At 36.5% G+C, this 16,432-nt stretch overlaps 1 protein-coding gene across 1 annotated transcript; it reads right to left on the bottom strand.

Moving 5' to 3' along the window:
- Window positions 1-656: 656 nt before the first annotated feature.
- Window positions 657-15,553, bottom strand: LOC121326870 (hippocampus abundant transcript 1 protein). The gene is made up of 12 exons (XM_041270470.1): window positions 15,306-15,553; window positions 12,782-12,877; window positions 9,679-9,741; window positions 8,856-8,983; window positions 8,525-8,639; window positions 7,307-7,525; window positions 6,502-6,615; window positions 5,280-5,351; window positions 4,933-5,045; window positions 4,244-4,341; window positions 3,681-3,853; window positions 657-2,180 (listed from the first exon to the last, which is right to left on the bottom strand). The coding sequence occupies exons 1-12, from the start codon at window positions 15,384-15,386 to the stop codon at window positions 1,974-1,976; spliced, it is 1,479 nt and encodes a 492-aa protein (XP_041126404.1). The 5' UTR covers window positions 15,387-15,553; the 3' UTR covers window positions 657-1,973.
- Window positions 15,554-16,432: the final 879 nt, after the last annotated feature.

Genomic DNA, 16,432 nt, shown 5'->3' with positions numbered 1-16,432 from the left:
ACGAGTGCTGTTTGAAAAGCATTAACTAGTAATGTTTTATAGAAAAATTGCAATGTATATATTTTCTTTCAGAGCTTTAAGTGGTGGTGTTTAATTAAAGTAATGTTTAATTCAGCATGATTTTGTAGTTAATTTATTGCAGTATTGAATTTTTCATAGGTGAGGGGTTAAACTTGACACTATTTAAGGGTAATAATAGTTCCTTTGGCTAGCAGACCATACTGTTTTAATGAATTTTTGCACAGTCTGTTGCTATATAGTTGTAATTGTAAAAGTCTTTGTGAGAAGAGTATTAACCTTGAGAATTAGAAAAGGCCATCTGGCCCATCAAGGCTCGTCCCTTGTGAACTGAGACGAGGTGAGGTTGTCCTAGGCCTGCGACACCAACTGTGTTTCATGAGTCACCATCTCAAAGTGATGACTGGGCCACTGGACAACAGATTTTTCTGCAGATTCTTTTGAGGAATATTTACACAATCTTCTTAAAGGCTTTGTCATGTTGAATCAATCTGTACCCTTTACAGTGCTGACTGGTGTTTCTATATTTTTGTTTGTTTCGTGGATCAGTTGGTGTCAGAGAAGCAAACAAAAAAAAAATTTGCAATTTGAAATACATGTCTAGCTGTCAGCAATTCACATAAACAAGTCACTCACAGTACAATAAAATATGTCACTTTATTGAACTTTACCTTTAATATTTACAACTTTAGGATTTTGTCAACAGCTTCTGTTCAAAGTTGAAAATAAAACAAGGCAGTAAAATATAACCACAGAACATGATGAAAAACTGAGCTTACAGTACTTTATACACAAAATCATATTCAAATATTACAAGCACACAAATTCACACCTGTCTTATCTTCATACATATGATCAGTTATTTGGTAGATTAGCATCTGTTTTTATGTGTGACAATCGGAATATTTACTGAAGGCCACTATAAAAACAAAGATCTTACACTTCAAGGCTACAGAAGACAAGTTTGAGGTCCATTATAAGTCAATATTATGTGATTATAATGTTTAAAAAGCAGAGCTGCACAACATTAAAACTGCCTAGTTCATAAACTTGCTACTACGATCAACATTAAAATTCTTAATACTGCATTTAACACCATGCAAAAAAAAAAAAAAAAAAAAAGTTATTACAAAGCACTATTGTAAGAAAACAAATGTATTTTGCATGTCATAATACTATCATAGCTTTACTCAAAATCCACTGGATGGATTATTACACACATATTCTTTAATATGTAAAATAACGTGTATATTACACCCTATCCAGAGCCAGGCTGCCACCTCACGCATAGAGATATACAAATAAATGAAGCAGTCTGCCTCTGGAGTGTGACTTTAAAAATAAATACTTTGTAGTACCAAGTTCATTCAACTCTTCAACTTTAATGGCGGTCCCAACTTGACTTTATGAACAATTATAATTTGTTTTGTGCTGAAGTGAATCTATTAAGGCTTTTAATCGATACAGTCAAGATACTATATAGTTATGCAATGTATCCACACTTATCCTTTTATTACACTTGGGTCTGCATACAGTTTTACTCTAGGAAATAACAAGGTTCTCTGGGGAATTGCTTTTGTGTTTCTTGTTTTATTACTCATTTTTTTCCCCACTTCTCATCAAAGCAGAATAATGATTGAAACAAACACACTGTGTTTAGTAACATTCCAGTTCTACATGGCACAAGTCCTACAATAAGCCATGCCAATATAGAATTTCATGAACAAAAAAAAGCAAAAACACTATAAACTTCCTCCAGAACCAAAAGTGAAATAAATAAAACTATTGCAAACTGTGCCTTTGGACTGATCTCGCTTTACAAACGGTACAATTTATTCAAATGCCTAACACTAACTTGAAATGTACATGTCTGATATCTCCATAAATAGATAAAAAGAGAAATGTGAATCCCATTCTGTTTTTACTATTAAAAACAGGCTATAAAATGACAGGAGTCATACATTTGTATCCTGTAATAAAGGTTCTTTAGCTTCTCCAGGCGCCTGCGGACTGTGCGGGTGGCCGTGGTTGGCCAAGTGTTTCTTCCAGTTGCTGCTTCTTACTGCCATATTTGTGTGTTCAGGAATAAACAAGGCAACAAGCAGAGCCAGCAGTACAGCACATGCTCCAAAGAGGAAGGGAGGGCCAGGGATAATTGAACTCTGGGGGGGGGGGGGAATAAAAAACAACCACACAATGATTAAGACATGGGAAAAGCAGATTACGCCTTATAATTCAAAATACACAAAAAACAGTGCAACACAGAATTGTCAAAAGATCAGATAAAGGTAAAACAAATTCTACTTAAAAATAAATAAATAAATAAAACTTAAGGCCACGTAATAAAAACCTTGGGAACCGTTTTATAAAAGCTCATTTAGATCACATCTGTACTACCTGTACAGAAATGGGACCTGTATGACTGCTGGGGGAGAGGGCTGTATGCAATAGGAAAACAAAAAACTGCAATCTCAAATAAGCGTGGAATAAAAGGGAACTATGCCATCGATCTGTGACTAGTCAATGTAACAATTACAAATATTTAATGAGGACTGGTGTAAAGTGTCATTTGGAAGTTATCCTCACTAGAAACCCCACACTTTCTTAAATCTGAAACTACCACAGGCTGTTGCAAAAACTGCAGAGATTGCTGGAAAGTCATTAGAAAACAAGGGACCACATTCACCAAGCACTTTAACAGCTTTTGCAATTAGTATATTAAAATATTTCCAACAAATAGTGGCTGTTTCTTTATAAAACAAGTTTGTGTGTGTAAAATAAACAAGACACAAACTTAGCACAGGAGTAAACACTTAAATCTAGATCAACAGGAACACGACATGTACAAGTTGCTTGAATGAATCACTAGAATCCTGCTCCCTGCACAATTGTTTACAAATTGACACTGACATCTACACCTGCCCAGGTACAGTAGTCTTCCTATGAACACTTCTGCCAAGAGAACAACCTTGGGGAAAATTCAGTTTCTCCACATTGTAAATGTTTCGCCTAAAGGAACAGGAACGTTTAAAAGAACACCTTTTTGGCACTAATAGTGATTCATTCACAACTGATACAGTACTGTTTTGTAACCGGATAACTCGTCAAACTTAAACTCAAATGAGTTATTCAATCTTTTCAAATGTGGCTTAGCATGAGTGTCTTGAGGCACACCAATTGGTTTATTCAATCTTTCCAGAACCACTGTATGCCTCGTTTTGTATTTTGATTTCCACCACGAGTGCTCCTCATCGCTACAAAATGGCATGTAAACAAACAGTGAAACACACGGAGGGGAGAGAACGGGACGACCTCAAATCAGACACAAGTCACTGAGCAATTTGGCATTTCCCGATTCTGGAGAGTTGTTCCTGTACATGTATTCATAATTAATATAGAGCTGCTACTGCATTTATCAGTTGACAGTTTAATAATGCTAGTTTGTTTTTATTATAGTTTATTAACATACCCTTGCCTATTGCTTTTCTCTTATTCTGTTCATTTCATATGTGCATCATGACAAGTAATACATATTTATTTATTGATTTACTCATACTGTGTCTGGTTGTCAACTCTGTCTTAGAGAACACTTCGCTTACTTCCTTTTAAAACCTTGTGGGTGTGTATCAAGTTTACCAGAGGAGATGGAAAACACTCCTTACCTGCTGATTATGTACATTATGGTGCGGTACAGCCACACTGTCCCCCGAATCATGACCACTCACTGGTAGTTCATCAAGTTCTACATGAAATATATAGAAAATAAACCCATAGAGTGCCGGTCCCAGGCCATTGCAAAGACCCCGAATTCCAGTGATCATTCCTTGGACGACACCTGCAAACATGACAAGAAACATAAAATTATTTTTAGAATCTCTGGTTAACAGGGAAACTTTAAAACCCATACTAGTACTACCAAAATTGTAACATTCTCTTTGTCTGTGCTGAAGACCTTTTGGTTATTTTTAGTTTTTATACTTTAAAAGTTATCACACATTTAACCAATGGCACTTCATAATATACAGATCTTACAAACTAAGGTAGCTTGAATTGATTGTTTCTTTCACAATCATAACAAGAAAGCCAATGCTAGTACATGTCTCTGCAATGGAAAAAATGTACATCTATATAAACCGTAGCTATTCTTTATAACCTTAGGTACACATCTCAAATCCTGCTAAAGAAAGATGCTCAGAGAGAAATGCCATTCTTTAGTACAGCTTACCTTGCTGATCCGGGTCTGCTGTCCTTGACACCAAAGCACTGACTGCGGGAAAGGTAATACTGGACATTGCTGCAACAGCTCCTGCTGCCCACATCATCCTATTGGAAAAAGAAAGACAGTATTGACAGACAATCTCATCTCATGATCAATGCACAGGAACTGAATTTACATTTAAAGCCACTGATGAGATTTATAGAAGCACAAGAAATCTTAAGACAAATGTTGAGGAAGTGTTTATCCAGATGCTTTTTAGTCCCTCTACATTTAAGATTTATAATGTCAATGGGTACATAGCAATGGAGAAATAATGAACTTGAACAGTTGGTTACAGTTTGTTTTCTTTAAAGTTATCTGCGTCAACATAAAACATGCAAGTCTGATCACACCAACTACAACATTAAATTTTTTTCATTTTTGTTTAGCATACTAGTGATTTTAACCATCTAACAAAAAAGCTGATGACTTTCACAGGGCCCAATGCATGTTGATACCCACTCCATATCAGCAGCCTACCCATATTAATATCCTTTACCAATAAAATTGGACATTTAAAACTCCCTGCAGCCCAGAACACAGCCCAACCAAAGAGATGGATTTCATACATTACAGCTGAAAGCTTCCAATATCAATGAAGTCTTACAGCATGAGCATCAAGACCCAACAGTACAGTAAGATGGTACATTGCATACCAGGGTTCAGATCCAAAGCCATACCAGGCAAGCTGAAGGATCTGGAATCCCAAACCCAGTAAAATAGTGTTCTTGTTCCCAATGGAGCGCATCAGCAAACTCAGCACTACAGTCTGTAAAAAAAATGGTAAAACTGAAAAACGAGGCTTTATATTGGTACAACCATATTCCAATAGGCATTAAACACACTTTGATCACACATCATGCAAAAAGCCAAATGTGGGCTATTACTGCTGTTGAATTGTTTATTAATCAAAGTTTATGTTCAACTACCTATATCCACTCTTCCAGTATCCACAGTGTGACATAACAGTCCATTTCAAATGTATTAAACAGTAAATACTTACTTGTGCAATGATGGAGAGTAAGCCCAAGACCGCTATAAAAGCAGCAACACTTTCTGGTGAAAACCCCATGATCTAAGCAGAAGTGAACACATCCATTTATTAATGTTGTGGAACACTACGGGTACACAGACACTTCTACATTTATTGGAACTCAAGAGCTCTCACCCCAGGTTCCAAACATTTTGAGAAAGAAATAAAAATGCTTCGAGTATTTCTGACATTAAACAAATGACAGATGATACAACACAGTCTAGCCACACCTAAACAACTGCCTCTGCAGTTCAACTGGCTTTAAATCAGAATTTGTGAAAAGTTAACCTCTCTGAACAGTCCCTGCTCATACTTGACCTGGATCTGAATATGAAACTTAGGGTACTGGTTGATTAAATCAACACTTACTTGCCAGGAAAAGCCACAGCTGGATTTACAGCACTGGGGTTTCACCCTGGATCTGTGGGATTAACACTAAAAAGTAGTATGTGATGCAATCCAGGTGGATTACCTAGTACTGTATAATGTTCTACAATAATCCAGCTGTTGCAAAATCAGGCAGTGTATAGGTTGGTCAACTCAACCCCTAAATCAAGTAGATACACATTTCAGCTGGTGCTTTCATTGATCTCCAATTGATTTGTACTCCGTAAGTTTCATATGCAGTGTTCGATATAACAAACTACTGCAATCTAATATAGGATGTATAAATTAACCCTTTCCTGTCCGACATCAAAAAGGTGTCACAGGTCCCTAGTCGTTTTTTCTCCAGAAAAAGCAGAGAAACTTTCAATGGCCGAGAGAAGCCGGAAAAAAACAAGTCGATCTCTGCAATACGCATAGTCCCTTCACCACAGTCAAATTAAATAGCTGCTTGGATAGCATTATTGAGGAGTTTGGTGATAAATCGCGTGAACAGGAGATGATTTATCAGTATGCATTACTATGATGAGATATGTGATAAATACAGCGAAGGTGTGTGGCAGGGCTGGAGGTGCTTTTAAACCTGTTTTACGGTGAATAAAAGTACTTTTACAACAGTGCATGTAAAATAAACAGCTTGTGTGAAAATAAATAAGACCAGGACGTGCCTAACAGGCGATGTATAAATGGACCACAAATAATTAAAAAAACATTTAAAAAGTACAAGTCTAAATGTTTTTTTTTTTTTTTTTTTTTTTTATTAAAAAACCTAGAAAGCCTGTTATTTAAAGTGTGACGGTGAACTCACCTGTCTGAGATACAGAAAGAAGCTGGAGTACTGGCCTGCTTCAGGGAGGTAGGAAAGGAACACTGTTATGCAGATCAGCAGCACTGTTGAATCCTGACCCACTTTTTTAAGAGACTAGGAAAAAAATGGAGAACCACAGTCAATCTAACAGCTTTATTGTATCGAGAACAATATAACACTTAAAACTGAAAGGCAGCCATCTATCTTGTCAGTTGATACCAGCACAACTGTAATTCATTACTTAGCTTGGGTTATCAGTTTCATTTTTTTTTCAAATTTAGAATTTATGTATATTATAAGTTTAACTGGCAGCGATGTTTTTAATACTTAACATGTTTTACCCCTTTCTGGGCCAGTCAGGCCTAGGTAACAGGTTTTTGTGAAGCAATGGCTGACCTGTGTATTCCTTTAATTGTCTAAACAGTGGCACCACAAGACAGAAATATAGGATCATATTAGAACACCATGTTCTGTTATCTTTCATTTATTTGTTATTTTTTCTGGCCAATAGAAAGGTACAGTACCGACCATGACTTGCACAACATTTTCTTGGTAATGCTCAAAGTCTTTCTGTAATGCTAAATATCTAATAAATAACGTAACATGTCATCATATCTATAAATAATGGAAAGGGCAAGTTATGATTCATTCACTAAACTTACACAGAAGGAATTGGGGGGATGGGGGGTGGGGGGATGCTACATTGCTTTATCAAAATGTGAAAAAGCCATTGATCAGATATTGAAATAAAAGGTGACTCTGCAATGCCAGGATAAACTACTGTAACAGCTTTGACTGCACTCACTGCAAATGGATCAGCCTGTTCCCAGGAGATAGGGGCTCCCCAGGATGCCGGCCTCATTTTCTCCGGCAGGGATTCTGGGACCGCCACTAGGATGAAGCAAATATCCAGCAGCGCTATGGCTGTGGCTAGCACTACCACCAGGCTGTCCCCATATACTCTGCCAAGGTAGGCACCGATAGCTGGGCTTGTCACCAGACTCGCAGCAAAAGTGGCAGATACCTGAAATTCAAATACAAAAATCTATCAAATTTACAGGGGAAAAAAAAGAATCTACAGTATTTTACTATTTCAGGACATACCTATAGGACATCCTTAGCTGGACTTGTTTACAATTGGCATCTTTCCAAGAGGGGACAGCCCAGTTATAACCACAAGACATTACAATAGAGTTTAACATATGCGCACTGCCTGGTACACAATGAATGTTAGGCCGATGAGCTGATCAGATGACAGTCATGCCTGCTGCTAGAAAGTACTACTCAATCATGCGTCCGAGTGCCGAGAAGAGTTGCGATTATATGTAGTCACCAAGATGTTTAAAAATTAACCCCACTACCCAAAGTGACTAATTCAATAGTTTAACATTTACAAAATGTTTATAGAACCTCTCTCAGCAGGCTTTTTTCCCCCCCACACTCTATGGTTCTGAAGTTAGTTTTTACACATTTAAAAAGACCCAGTTCCATATAGCATACGACTATTGAGCTACACAGGGCAAAGCGAGTCGGACTCAAAGTAAATCACAGAAGAATTGAATTGAGCAATGGGAATGTTAAATTAAAGCAAGAACATGTATTCACTGTGAATGGTCATTATAGAAGTTCTGAATAAACAGGGTCCATAAGGCTAAATAACATTTGTGTTTAACTGAACTTTGGATCACTGCAGCTTTAAATGAAGTGTCATTACAAGTTAGTGAATGGAGTCTTGTGTGTTAACATGCACATGTATGAAAGGACGGCAAATTCTGTTACTGTCTGTTATCACTCAGATTTATTGCACAATATATAAACAATAACTGCCTGTTATTCTGGAAAAACTAGGATTGTACTACAACACAGAAGTCCATATATTTTAGACTTGAGTTGAACAGAATACACAAGGAATTGAAAAAGGCATAGTCATCCTTTCCTGTAACAAGGGTCAGTGAGATTTGAAAAATTGATTAGTGGTAAATAAACTAAAATGTCAACACATGAGCTATGGTGAAGTACTTACCAGTCCATAGGCCATACTCCTTTCATGTTCCTGGGTTATGTCAGCTACATAAGCAAACACCACAGAGAAGGTGACTGCAAAAACTCCAGACACTGAAATAACAGCAAAATACCACCTGAAAGACAAGCACACAACCCTTTAAAATAATACACAAAAGTACTGCTTAAGACTAAATCTTTGAAAAAAAAAAAAAAGAGAAAACGTTTACAAGTTAACCACTGAATAATTTAAATGGCTAACTACCTACAGTACAAATAATATATTAGTACCGGTAATTTCAAGCAGAACCTTAAAGATCTTATATGATCAAGCGGCAGAAAGATTCACAAACCAAGGGCTTATTTTCATGAGTGGAATGGGAGCACAGGTGAAGAACACTGTTAGTAGCAGAAAAGACTTCCTTCCCCACACATCTGAAAGGGCTCCGATTAGGGGAGCACTCAGGAATGATAACAACCCCTGAAACACACAGGAATTGAACTATTGGTGCACAGAAATGCAAACAGCACAATGCAATATCACACACACACTCCTTACAGACCAACAGGGCCTCGACATCTCCAAATATTTCCACCAATTGCACTAACTAAATTTTACTGTACTCCTTATGAAACAAACAATAATAAAATAGGAGCTACTACAAAATATGCTATAGAGAAGGGACAGTCCATCTTGAAATAATTTAAGGATTTCTTTTATAAACATGTTCTGTTGTAAAATTAAGTGTAAATATGAAAAGCTATCCCCTATATTGAGGAGTAAAATTAAAAAGTTGTTCCAAGGGTCTAGCTATGGTAAACAGATAATATCTGGGGTACCACTGCACTTGTTTTTAATTGCTCAGTAAAATCTTTTGGAAGATTTTAAATAATTTGAGGCTTTCATAGATATCAAAAACATTTTCATTGGTTCAGCATTTATTCCCCTGTCCCAACAATAATAAACTAAGTATATGTGGTAATCCGGTCCTTTCAGTCCTGATTCTACCCACTCAAGGATGTAAACCCCTAAAGGTAAGCTATGAAGTTCTGTTTCTATTACAAACAAGCCAAACCACATCATCTTGCCTAGCAGTGATGAAGTGATTATTGTATGCCTTTTTTTTCTTCTTTTCTTTGCATTCGAGATTACAGGCATACTGTATGCAATCTTACCTTTACTCCCTGGATTAAGCCATTCATCAAAAAAGTATGCTTCGGGAATGTCTCGTGCAAAACCTACAACATAGGAAAACAGATGTTGCCAATGAACACTCAATACAGCAGTTTGTGCCACAGAATACTCTAGCCATGCTTCATCAAACTGAATATTAGATAAGTGTTAAATCGTAAGCAATTATTTTAGCCAAATTCACTTAGATCGCCAATATAAATGGCAGCTAACTGCAAGGCATACTATGCAATAAACAGCTTTACTGTTAGTCTTGCAAAACTAATATTTTCTAAATTGCAACAAATCTGGCCAGCAATGTGAATTAATCCACTTATTTTAAATTTCAAAACTTGTGTAGTTCAGGCACAACACTTTAAAACATGCACTTTAAAATGTAAGATTTGCATGCAACAGACTAAAGACTGCATGACTCAGTCCAACCAGTATTAAAAGACCATCTGTTTGAGGTGAACACTCTGGCGAATCTGCTTGAAGACCACATTTCTAAAGGAAACTCCTCTGTTAGCTTGAGCAGGTTTAACCTGTACTCTCATTTAGCAGACCCTAAACCACACAGATCCTGACTTAACTTTTGATTGACAATTTTCTTTTGTGTTCCAAGAGCCAATTTAATCCTGTGCATCAATAAGATTTTTCATCTGTGTTAAAGTGAAGTTTTACTCAAACTTCCACCTTTCTCCAAATTTTTTTTTTTTTTTTTACAGTTTGAAATACTACCTAGTTTACAAAAATCAATGCATAGACTAATATTATTACTATTTGTTTTTTTTTGGCCATTTTTTAAATCGATGCTTTTAAGGTCAAAATTATTTATCTTTCCAACATATCAATGATTTACTGTTTACATGTGGTTTTATTATTAATTCAACTTTTCTATCTGCACTATGAAACCAGTCTTTAAAACTAAATGTCCAGTCCTTCTGATATCAAACTGTGGCAGCTGTCTGTTCCACCTGCAGTTTCCCTGACAATAGTGTATGTATCCACATCCACTATCTTCAGCCCACACATTTCTTTCTGCAGTTCGAGATTTAAAACCAGCCTCATTAAGTAACTTCCATAATCTGCGTAATTCGGAGTGATCGAGAGAACCCTCTTGCAATCCTAGCTGGGGCTAACCAAGTCCCAATTGAAATCGATTTGATCTAGACGGGCTGCTGATAGAAATGAACAAATCTGAAGTCAATCCCAATGTTTAATGAATCTTTCAAACTGTACTAGACCTTTAAAACCCTGTTTATACATCAACTAAAGTTGACTATTGTGTTCTGTTTACAATAGCAAGCTTTACAGCTGCAGGAGATTAAATAATTGAACACATCTGCAAATATGCTCTGAACAATTCTGTTTTAAATGCAAAGGTCAGTTGGGCCATTGTCTGCTGCTCATTGCTGAAATTGGAAAGAAGCCTCACTTAACAGATTAATTTGATCAAGCAATTAAAATGAGTTGAATATACAACGGACAAATGGGGATAAATAATATACGCAGTCAAAATCTTTTTCCATTAGAGGCTTCACAGCGAAACACTACTTATGTATTGTTGTACACAGCAATCAGTAGATGTAATTTGAAAATATGCCATTAAAAAAAAAAAAGTCTTATTTAGCAAAACCCCTTTATCATATTCAACATGCAACAAAACTAACTAACTTGCACTAACTCCCCCTCTCCTGCTTCAGCAGAGCTGGACTCAGAGTCACTGGAAGACAAGGCAAACGGGCCCGCTTCATCCTGCCCTGGAGACTTCAGCTGTCGGTCAGGGTATTGTGCACAATACTAATTAAATGTTTTCCTCTAGCTCCCCATTTTCAACCCAAACTAGTAACTGTCACCATATACCTAAAGCAAAAGCTTACGTACACCTTAACCAGCTAATTTCAAAATAGGCGCTTTGAATGACAGGCGCTGTAGTTGGCAAATGAAAGTGCACAGTCAGTGTAGGTCTTGATGGCTGACAGTCATTTAAAAAATGAGAGCATTCTAGCACTGCATCAGGTCAACAAGATCTGTCAGAACAGGGTGAAAATGCAGTACTAACGGACCACTGAGATGACTGACAGCTACCCCCAGCCATTCAGAGTGGAACGGAGTCGGGACAGACAGCAAGTATAAAAACTACACAAATTAGAGAGGACTGATTATTTTTGGCAAGAAAATAAAAAACAGCACGCGGTTTTTACCAACGTTTATTATATATAAAATTTATTTCAGTCGAACTCATGTTTGGGAATTTGACGTTTAACGAGCTTTACCGATTAACACTGAAAAGCAGCAAGCCTAAATATAACGTGCTTGAGAGTACTCAAATAAAAAAAAATGGTAACTTTATTGCAGTTCTATAAAACACTGTATTCATTTTATGTATTAACATATAAAGATGTTCAAGTAGATATTTAAAAATAAATAAAATGTCTAGCTCTAAAGCGCTTTCCAAATTCTAAATGGAAGATTTATTCATTGCAGTTTACATATTGTTGGCAGGAGATCATTTAGCAGCAACACCGACTTTGGAAGGAAAATATTAACCAAAATACTTAACCAAAGCAAAATTTACACAGCAACAAAAAAACATCTGAAATCAGCCAAAAGTCAAATCTCTGAAAGTAAGGGTGAAATTTGCCAGTTTCTAAACAAAATAAATCCCAGATTGTCCACAAATTATAATATCTCCAGAGTCAGTGGGATCACAATTGTGTAGATGACAAAAAAAAAAAAAACAAGCCTAACTTAGATCTATCAGTAACAAAAAAGGTAAATTGTCATGACCACCACCTAGAACTAATAAAAGAAACGTAATAAATTAAATGACAAACATGTCAGTTAGAAGTCTTTCAATGTCCTTAATAAAAAATAAAAATAGTTCAAACGTTTTTCCAAATTTAACACAAGTGAGAGTTTAACAGTTATGACTGTATACACACTAAGTGTGACATACAGACAGGGCACCTCCATATAACCCCCTCTCACTCCCTATGCTCGGATTTAGGCTGCCTTGTCAATATTAATGAACCTTTGCCCTCACTAACCAACTATCACTTCAAATACATTTCTACCCCACAAATATATGTTCCAGTCTCTTACCACCAGCGTGGGTGCTGTCAGAAGACCCCATGCAAAAAACTCCAAGAAGATGACAATCACTGCATGGTACACACTGGGTGCGCCTATTCCTTGTGGCTGGGGAAAAAGCAAAAAAAAAAAAAAAAAAAAAAAAAAAAAAAAAAAAAAAACACACATTTATTTGAAAAGTAAATAAAAAGATTGCGCTTTGTAAGGCACATCTGAGCTAATGACTGCTATGGTTTGTCCAAGTTAGATAGTGTGTGATGAACTAAACCCATAGAAAAGCCTTAAGTGTTATAAAAAACTGCTGTTCATTCAGGATGCTTATCTGTGCTGAACACATAACCAGGGCTACTACTATGTAAAGATGTCTTTTTTTAGGTAAATAGAATGTTTGGAATATTACACTCCACTTGCATGTCAATTGATCGTTCCAGTTAGCATTCTGACAACTAAGGCTTTCTTAATACCTTTAGATTTACCATTTAAACTATGTGGATACTCTTGTTCAGTTGTGCTGAGAATCTGTGAGAAAACCAGGCACTGAACCTCTGAGACTCAAATATAGTAACTGATCTAGAATTTAGGCATATGGTGTTCGATAGATTCTTTGACACAAAAAAATGTTTGTTTTACTTTTTTTTTATTTAATATCTTTAGACCCCTGGGTAACATTGTATCAGAAGTCTTCTTTCTATATACAGATAAAGGTAGTTTTTGTAAAGTCAGAATATTTCATTCTTATAATTCACCAACTTCGTGGTTGAGTTAATATTTCATTAAAAGTTCAGTTCATTGAAGTCACATGTCGGGGGGGGGGGGGGGGGGGGGGGTGATGATACTTAAATGGCACATGCCACCGTGTACAGTCGGGACATGTCAGTGGTTTTAGCGTTATTCGTGGTTAATAAAATAATTTTATTTCTTGTTAAATGGATCTGACGATTTAATTGTATATGGGGGAGATATAAATATATATATATATATATATATATATATATATATATATATATATATATATATATATATGATATATGATAATGAAAGAGAGAGAGCTATACACACACAAAATTCTGGCTATTTCTAGCAGCCTAACTACATCTCCACACACTATACATTATTAACGTATTTATTTTTTGTAGGAAAATAAGCTTTATGGCATGGAATGGATAACAGGAGAGACCCCTCCATGCAGGAGCCCATGTGTGTATTAAATAACAGGAAATTAGAGAAAATAAACTGTTTAAAGCAATAAAGAAAACCAAGGTAACAGGCAGAGAAAAAGAGGAACACCTAGGACTATATGCTAGAAATGATTGCAAGTAAAAAAAAAAAAAAAATGGTGTGAATTTAAATCCCTGCAAATCAGTAATTTTCCAATACATATGTATTCAAATCTGTCCATGAGAGCTTTTGCAAGTGCAGTGCAAACATGTATGCTATTCTGACCAGGCCAGTTAAAATCATGCATCTTGCATACTGCATATTTACTGTTCTTTGAAATCACTTTCCAAACTTAAAACTACAAGAGGCTGCATTTTATACCCACATCACTTTAAATTGGTAACAATCATATTTGACAACGTTTATTTTTTCAATACTTACCCACCAACTCTTGTGTCTTCTTTGAAACGTCCATTATAAAAATGTAATTCTGATAACTGCTCCGAAAAGACGATCCGATCCTTAACCATAATTGAACAAAGCACTAGAGTCGTCTAGTTGCCATCGTCAGTAAGTTGCAGCAGCAGAACCAGTGACTTATGTGGTCGGTGTACAGATGGTCACTGAAAGAATGAATACGCATCTTCACACCAGGCCACGCATTGTTTGGCCTGCTGTCCGGCATCAGGTTCCGCTTTTTAATTTTAACCTTGCGTCGCTTGCCGGTTTCCTGCCAGTATATTCTCGGAACTGCTATGTTTCAACTGACATTTTTGTGTTGCTACACTATTCGAAATTACATCATCACAGTACAGCCCAGATTTATGTTTGCTCCAGGTAAAAACGCATTGAGATCGCTGCATTTTTAAATGTAAAATATCGTCTAATTTTAAGACAACAAGCAAACTTTAAGATTACACGTTTTGCATTTGTCGTGCGCTGGTACTGAGATACATTATTGTATTAAAACATCTATAAAAACGAAATTGCCTTATAAACTGGGTCTGCTCTATATAATATAATCTATATATATATATATATATAAAGCGATATATATATATATAATATATATATATATATATATATGACGTATTCATGCTTTATATCACTTTATTAAGTTTTGGGTAAGCACAATATGTTCACACTTGTATGTAAACGCATTACAGGCGTAGTAGTAGTACAGCATGACGTTCCAAATGGTCTTAGTTTTTGCAGAAATAATACGGAAGGCATTTTTGTCTCGACTGAACGATTCACTCAGTGTATTAAATTCACCAATACAATAGACGCCGACAGCTGGTACAGCAAATGTGACCCAACTGATATAAACAATAGTGATGTTTCCGCCCCACAAGTGTGTACACTTCCCCTAACTCACCGTGCCACCATCCTTAATAATTATCTTCTTCGCCAGCATAATACTGCGGTTTACCCGCTTCTTCTTCTTCCCCTGTGTCATATTACCATCCTAAGCTTTCTTTTTATTGAACTAACTATCAAATAAGAAGAAAAATAACTACAGAAAAGGAAAACGAGAGAAATGTCGTTAACTCCTTAAATGTTCTCAGTCTACTCAATCACCTCATCGCCGCCATCTTGGGACTAAAACACCAGCGAGGCACGCTGACGTCAAATCGCACGATTTAGGGGCCGGCCACTGTGACGTCACGTGACTTAAATACCGTCTACCTGCGAAATCTTCCTGTTTACTAAAGTGCATATCTGAACGATGTATTTACATATTTTACATTACGATAGGGATTATCTACCTATACCCATACAGGATAAACCAAAAGCTGGATCTTTTTCTTCTGACAACCCTGGGGAACCCCTCTCAATTGCATCATCAGATGACTGATGCGATCCAGGGTGGTTTATCCTGTCGGGTTACAGGCTGATCAAACCACCCCCTGGCTCTTTTCAGCTAAACCAGCAATAAAACAAACTCACTGGACTGTCAGCAAGCCCTGCTTTCTGATAAGAACACATTGAAAGTTGTTAACAGAGACACTTAATTGAGGCGTTATGATAACGTGATCGCAGGAAACTGCTGTTTTAAGATCACGACAGAAATAAGCATGCTTATAATGTTGGTTCAAATAATGATTTTAAACTTATTTTCCAGCATGAATATAGCGAAGGTTTGGCACAGTGGTACAGTAATGTGTGTGTGTAGATAAGACATTGCCATGTTGTCAAAAAACAAAAACAAAACAAAAAAAAAACTGCTTGTTGGCATGGCATAGGGGGTGCAAAGCGGAGATAAAACTTGTGCTGGCATGCGCTTTTCACAAAAACACAAAACCAAAGGACTCCAGCATATGTTTTCTTTTTTTCTGTCAACTAGCACATCATGTAAAAAACGAACCATCCCGGGAATGCACAGCTGTACAGTCGAGACGGGTATATGTACTGTAGTACATATGTCACTCTTCTTCGTTTTGCATATCTCTAGACAGCCACAATTGAATTGAAACTTTCTTAGGACCTTCTTTAATACTTTAT

Source organism: Polyodon spathula, chromosome 14 (genome assembly GCF_017654505.1).
Source record: "Polyodon spathula isolate WHYD16114869_AA chromosome 14, ASM1765450v1, whole genome shotgun sequence".
In the NCBI taxonomy this organism is placed as follows: Eukaryota; Metazoa; Chordata; class Actinopteri; order Acipenseriformes; family Polyodontidae; genus Polyodon; species Polyodon spathula.
The sequence above is the reverse complement of the archived record's forward strand: the minus strand, read 5'-3'. Positions and strand labels throughout refer to the sequence as shown.

Bases quoted from the DNA above. Each gene is read 5' to 3' on its own strand.
- LOC121326870 (XM_041270470.1), bottom strand. From the start codon at position 15,386: ATGACACAGGGGAAGAAGAAGAAGCGGGTAAACCGCAGTATTATGCTG. The intron at 12,878-15,305 runs GTGAGTTAGGGG...CTTTTTCCCCAG, and splicing joins TTATTAAGGATGGTGGCACG to CCACAAGGAATAGGCGCACC. The intron at 2,181-3,680 runs GTAAGGAGTGTT...CCCCCCCCCCAG, and splicing joins ATAATGTACATAATCAGCAG to AGTTCAATTATCCCTGGCCC.